The following is a 1,289-nucleotide window of genomic DNA, read 5'->3' on the forward strand; positions in this document are numbered from 1 at the left end:
TCCCATTCACCAAAACCTTATATATTGACCTTCCCCACTGCCACTTTGAAGCAGTCTCTCAGAGCTATCTGAGATGCTGCCTCCCGGGCTACAGTCCTCATTTTGCCCTCATTTTGTTTGGTGTCATCCTAAAATGTTCTAAGACAGCAAAGATTTTAGAAATTATCACTGGTATTTATGCTCACCAATCTATAAAATGCTAATATAAATGTCAGTTCTTGGCAGTCAAGGTGTCCTCCCGGGGGAGGCAGCATGTCTCAAGCATTCGTGAACAGCAAGATCCAGTCTGAGAAGTTGGTCGTGTTCATCAAGCTAACCTGCCCCTACTGCAGATGGACTCAGGAGCTCCTCAGTCAACTGCCCTTCAAACAAGGGCTTTTGGAATTTGTCGATATCACAGCCAACGGCGACACCACTGAGATACAAGATTACTTGCAACAGCTCACAGGAGCCAGAACGGTACCTTGGGTCTTCATCGGTAAAGAGTGCATAGGTGGATGCACTGATCTAGTAAATATTCATGAGTGAGGGGAACTATTGACACGGATAAAGCAAATTGGAGCTCTGCAATAATTACAGAGCAGATCCAGGCTGATATCCCCCTTGAAGACTGGATGGCACTGCCAATAATGACAGCAGTTTCTGAAGGATGGACCTGGGGCAAGTTTACCCAGTTACAGCAATGGTTTACTTAAAATTCTGAAATATGTTAACCTCAATAAAAAGGGACGGGGGGGGGGGGGGGGCCAAAAACAGATTTTTTTGACTCAGTATTAAAAATGGACCAACCTGCAAAAAAAAAAAGTCAATTCTTGGTTGCTTAAGGAAAGCACGAAGTGTGTTTTCAGTAAAGAAGGTATAAGGAATGGAATTGAATTTTGTGAAGGGAAAAGGAAGTAAGCCTGACTTACAGATGGCTTTTTAGGATGGAAGAACAAAGTAATGGGTACAGAAAGTAATCAGGTTTGTGAAAAGTGAACCATGAGAAGTGAGTTTTGTACATGGTTTAAAATAAGTGTAACATAAATTTAATTAAGTTTGCCTTTTAAATAAAGTAAAACTTATCTAGCTTTGAATTTTGCTTTTCTGTCTGTTGCAAAACTTGAATTTAGCTTTTCTGTCTGTTAAGATGACACCTTTTCTTCAGATGGTGAACTGCCTTTGATAACAGATTTAAATTTCTTTATCTCTTAAGTGATCTGTTCTGAAATCTTTTATTGTTACTTTAGCTATATGAAAAGCTATTGTTTCACAATGACCTATAATCCTATCTGGCGGAGTGTTCTAAA

At 39.9% G+C, this 1,289-nt stretch overlaps 1 protein-coding gene across 1 annotated transcript; it reads left to right on the plus strand.

Moving 5' to 3' along the window:
• Positions 1 to 252: 252 nt before the first annotated feature.
• LOC107131447 (glutaredoxin-1-like) lies at positions 253 to 660 on the plus strand. The gene has a single exon (XM_059877182.1). It carries the CDS (start codon positions 253 to 255, stop codon positions 526 to 528), a length of 276 nt encoding a protein of 91 aa, XP_059733165.1. The 3' UTR covers positions 529 to 660.
• Positions 661 to 1,289: the final 629 nt, after the last annotated feature.

The sequence above is a fragment of the Bos taurus genome, chromosome 18 (genome assembly GCF_002263795.3).
Source record: "Bos taurus isolate L1 Dominette 01449 registration number 42190680 breed Hereford chromosome 18, ARS-UCD2.0, whole genome shotgun sequence".
In the NCBI taxonomy this organism is placed as follows: Eukaryota; Metazoa; Chordata; class Mammalia; order Artiodactyla; family Bovidae; genus Bos; species Bos taurus.